Source organism: Lottia gigantea, assembly GCF_000327385.1.
Source record: "Lottia gigantea unplaced genomic scaffold LOTGIsca_2, whole genome shotgun sequence".
Lineage (NCBI taxonomy): Eukaryota > Metazoa > Mollusca > Gastropoda > Lottiidae > Lottia > Lottia gigantea.
In genome coordinates, this window is record NW_008708400.1 from 3,220,845 (window position 1) to 3,225,843 (window position 4,999).

A 4,999-nucleotide genomic window follows, 5' to 3' on the forward strand; every position below is an offset into this window, starting at 1 on the left:
AAAGACCTCAGAGAAACTTTAGAAACAAAATTAGTAAGTAGAGTTCATTCATGTTCTTTGAACATTTGGTCCTTCGTCAAATGCTCTTTTAGGGGTTGGTTTACTGTAATTGAAGGGAAGCAATCCAGTTCAATGAAATCTTCGCCCAATAACCCCATTCATGGCGGAACACACGTCCATGATACACCCATACCAGATATCAAATTATTATATAAGGGAAGTCAAGGATGTCCGTGCACATCCTACTTTGGTTTACAGCCATTTCAATCCCGAGGCAGTGTTCAAGAGCAACTAGAATTCCAACGAATGCATCTGGCATCACAGAGATGCTCACCATAAGAGAGGATTGAGTCCGCTCTGGTATTCAGTCTATAACCAAAATTATAAGTTATAAAATGAATTAATGTGTCATCTGTATGCAAACTAAGGGACACAATCGCTATTTCCACAGGAAGAAAAGATACTCTGTAGGTCAGTATCGCAAACTTGGTTTTCTATTTATAGGATAATCTTAGCGATGTATATAATAAAGGTTTAGAGAGAATAGATCGTTTAGCTTCAATCCAGGAAGATATGGTCAGATTATTATCACAAACATTACAGCAAATTCATACTAAAGAGGTAGGTTCCAACTTACTGAAGGTTCAAAATACCGCGGTACCAATTACCGCCGCTGATTTCCTTTCTAGAAGGCTAGAAGGCTTTTGGACTCGCTGAATGCTATGGTTGGTTGACATTGCAAAAGATAGGATATCACTTTTCGTTTTCATTGAGCAAGATGAGTATAATGTATCATGCGGTGCTATGCGGACCACTTTTCATAATGAAATATTTACTCATTTATAATTGTTATACTTTAGTTTGTGCTTGTTTTTTTTTATATTATTTTATATTCCCTAAGCAATGAAATGTTTTTGTGTTATGAAAGTGGGATAACAACCATTGTTTTTTTTTCATATTCCAGCCTTCTCCTGAAATTGAATCTTCCAAAGAAGCGATTCCTGAAGAACTTTCAGAATCTGCTGAGCTCAAATTAGAAAGTTCAGAAACTGTTGATTCAAAATCAGAAGCCACTACTTGTTTATAGTTTATAGAGAATGTGTTATTTTCCATTTGGACTCTTCGAAAGAGATGCTTTGTTGTTAATCCGCAAGTCACAGACTGGAATCGGGTGTTCCAGGATTGATATATGGTCTCATTTACATTATGATTCCAGCCATCATCTCCTGTGAAAGCCCAGGGGCTGATGCGGGTCTTTTTTAATATATTATGCAGTTTGGTTATCTTTGGGATTAGATAATAATAACACCAATCGACCCAACCGGAAATGAAGAATAACATTGAAATTTATATTGTTAGCAGTATGGTTCATTCAAGAATATGAAAGAATATGCGCAATGCCACATGAGATTTTCAAAACTTTACGCAACAAATACATCGTCTGTTTTTCTGGCTCCAGATGGCATTGAGGTCATCGATATATTTCCGAATTCAAAAGCGTATGAAAAAATTTCATCTCAGATTTTAGCAATACCAGATACCTTTCTTGTATAATGGAAGTTTGTAAATGAAGCTATTTGATTGGATTGAGCGCTAGCGAATATAACCAATCAAAAGTCTTTCTGTCGAGGATCTGATCGGCTGTATTCACTGGCGTTTAGGTTTTGAAAAGGCTCCGACTGTGCAAACAGAATATATCCAACAGACAATACATATTTTTTGTTTATGAATTGTGATAATGTTGAATATGTAAATATATGTAAATTTATGTAAATATTATTTAAATGGTTGAAAATAGTGTTCCTGAATTTCCAAATGAATTTATAATATAGATAATGATAATGATAATATATTTATAAGTATTCATCTGATAGGCTATTTACTCTATTTAGGTAGATCGGTTAGTTGTATGTAAATATTCTGACTACATAATAATGAGTATTAAGTTGATATACGAGTTTGTTAAAGTTGTTAACCGAGCCTGTAGGCTCTTAATAAATGTGATCGATAAATTTTGATATAGATTTGGAACGATTGTTACTTCAAATTACCATATTATTATGTTGGGGCTCATAGAGTTACTATGGTCATTTGTTATGCGGATATATATTCAATATTCACTATATAATGTTTGAACTAACTTATTGAATTGGCATTTAATTACAATTTTTCCCCTCTGAAATTCAAGTGAAATTGCAGCATATTACTAACGAAAATCAAATGGAATGTCAGACACCCTAGTCGGAATGGTGTAAAACTATCACAGAAAACCTATTTTGAATCACTGTAGGGGTGTTTAGAGACAGGTAGTCTGAGGGCCATATATTTAGGTATATAGGAACCTCAGAGTTTGTTCGAGAAATTGGCTGGTATGATCCGCCAAGCGCACATGCTCGAAGTTATTCCAAACACAAAAATGACCACCATTTCACTTTAGGCTACTATTTCTAAAGTGACATAATTTGACACTATACAATATTTCGTTTTGAATTATTGCTCTATATAAAAGTATTTGTAAATACCTTTTTTTATTTATAGAATTAAAAAATATTTAAAATTTGTTTTTGTTTCCTTGTTGTTCTAAGGATAAACAACAAACTTTTTGTCTACCCACCGAAAACTTAACTAAATGTATACAAGTATAACCCAATGGTAACTCATTTAGAGTCCGTTTCTTGTGGGTGATTTTTGGGGAAGCGAAATCCATGGTATAGCAACCTGACAGTCACTCCAATATTTTATAGGAGGGGCCCGGAAAATACCCCACCAGAGTACATTTTGCCAGGAAATATAAATTTTATTTTCTTACCACCCAACCTTCAACCTTTCATTTCCAATGGTATAGAGCACTTGTTCCCAACTGAGGGTACCTCAACGGCCAAGTAGCCTAGATAACACACTCGTGTCCTAAAATATCAGCGCTTGATCGAAAATGATAACAATCCATAGATTAATGTAAATTCTCGTTTACTTATCACATGCTTCTGATTGGCAAAGGGGATCCGGAGGCATCTATTCGTGAAAACGGAAGAAGTAAGAAATCAAAGGATCGGGAATCCATGAAGTAGAGTATTTTTTCAATATAGGCCTACTACCCACTATTAACAAGAGGCAGAGGCACTGATCGAGTTAACATGTAGACCTTAAGATTAGGCCTAAAGAGATCATATTTTGTGCGGCTCGAGACAGTAAGAAAAGGTTAAGAAACAACTTTATTCATCATCACATGTGTGTCACGAGTACATTAGCCTACAAACAGTTTGAGTTCATACATTCGGGACAACAACACCAATATCTTCGTCTGTCTCAATTCCAATAGTGTCTAAAAGTTCTTTCTTTGATTTTGGATAACCTTCTAAAATGGCGTTGACAATTTCATTCGATATTCTTTTTCTTTTTCGCCATTCCTTCACATACTTTTCACGACATTTGTAGACCTTTTCTTTATCTTCGGTAGAAATAAGTACTTGACCTTCTGAAAGTTTTTGGAGTTTCTCTGAACATTTTTTGCATTCTTCAGATAATTTGGCGACCTGAGCTTTCGCATCTTTGGTTGAAAGGGCGTTGTTAAATCCTTTCACTTCTGATTCTAAGGCTTTCACTCGTTCAAGCTTCGTTGACACCTTTTCTGATAATTCTACAATTCGAGCGTCCATTTGCTTGATCTCATTTTCATCAACGTCTGAAAATTTAGACTGATCGGCAACGTACACTTTTTGTTTTCCATAAACCTTTTCTGTGATTCGACTGTTTTCAACAAGTGACTCGCATGCTTTAACCACTGCAGTTTTACCAAAATCTTTTAAATTATTGAAAATATCAACAGCACTGTAAGGTCTGTTTTGTCTATTCAGATACAACTCTACGGCGTCCACGACTCCAGCATCTTTCGATTTACTCATTTTGTTTACAACTTTGACAGCTAATTGAAAATGGCGGGAGATCAAAGGGGAATAATCCATGATTGATTCAAATGCGAACATCCAGTCTTCAAATGATCCCGCACACGAAGTCCACACACATATTGAATCCGAAATGTTCTTACAAGAACACAAATATTCCACAAATCATACGGTCTGTGTTTATAAGACAAAGAAAAATCAAAACAATAGCTAAAGTATTCTAGATTACAAATATTGCACATAATGGCCTGGTGTGCAGTATAAAGATTATAGTGACAACATGATTGTTATACAGAGAAATCAGTTTTTCTCTAATTACGGTATTTCGCGAAAGAACACGGGGTACAATTCACCTTTTCCGTTATTCCATGCATAAAGACGTCTATCCCCAGGGTTATAGTCTAACATTACTGTATTCGACTGCTTCTGTTTTACCCCATTTGCAAAATTGATGTAGCCTTCTTTAAGGATTTTGTCTCGCCCGGTTTCGGTGTCGTACGTGTATTTGATGTAAGTTGGTGAATCCTTGTAAGAATTGGTCCCATAAAGGACACCGCAGATCATAAACGTGTTTCCTACCATTGCTTTGGGGTATCGAGTCATCCACGTTTTCTCAATCATCAGGCTATCTGGATTTAATTTACTGATCATCATCTTGCCTGCAGAATCAGGCATTGCGTAAACGACCCATAATCCGAGTTCGTCAACGGCCAGATCGATATCCGTATATCCACCACATTGATAGGGATAAGTACCCGCAACTCCCGCTTTTCCTAAATTTACCTCTGCCACAATCAAGAGTTTTTGTAAATCATACTTCACGACTACATTACTGTCTGCCTTTTGACAGACAAGATTGCCACTGTAAATCACATGACCTGTACCTTCACATCTGAACGGAAGAGTGTGGGCTCGTGAAACTAGCTGATATTCTTGATCAATCTCCGAATCATACTCAAGTAGTTGATCCGAGGATCTTCCACCTTTCATGATCCACAATTTGTCACTGATATCAGCACCGTCTCTCATAATCGTTCCTTTCCGAACTTTTACATCCATAGCATGGCCATTACCAATTGCAGCTATCTCCAACGGAC

General features: G+C 36.2%; 2 protein-coding genes across 2 annotated transcripts; both read right to left on the reverse strand.

Annotated features, from left to right (window-relative positions):
- Positions 1-3,266: 3,266 nt before the first annotated feature.
- Positions 3,267-3,902, reverse strand: LOTGIDRAFT_103502 (hypothetical protein; the record flags this gene model as incomplete). The annotated part of the gene is made up of 1 exon (XM_009053315.1): positions 3,267-3,902. The coding sequence occupies one exon, from the start codon at positions 3,900-3,902 to the stop codon at positions 3,267-3,269; it is 636 nt and encodes a 211-aa protein (XP_009051563.1).
- A 360-nt stretch (positions 3,903-4,262) lies between these two features.
- Positions 4,263-4,868, reverse strand: LOTGIDRAFT_56829 (hypothetical protein; the record flags this gene model as incomplete). The annotated part of the gene is made up of 1 exon (XM_009053080.1): positions 4,263-4,868. A coding segment is annotated over one exon (606 nt), but the record flags the coding sequence as incomplete, so codon positions are not given.
- Positions 4,869-4,999: the final 131 nt, after the last annotated feature.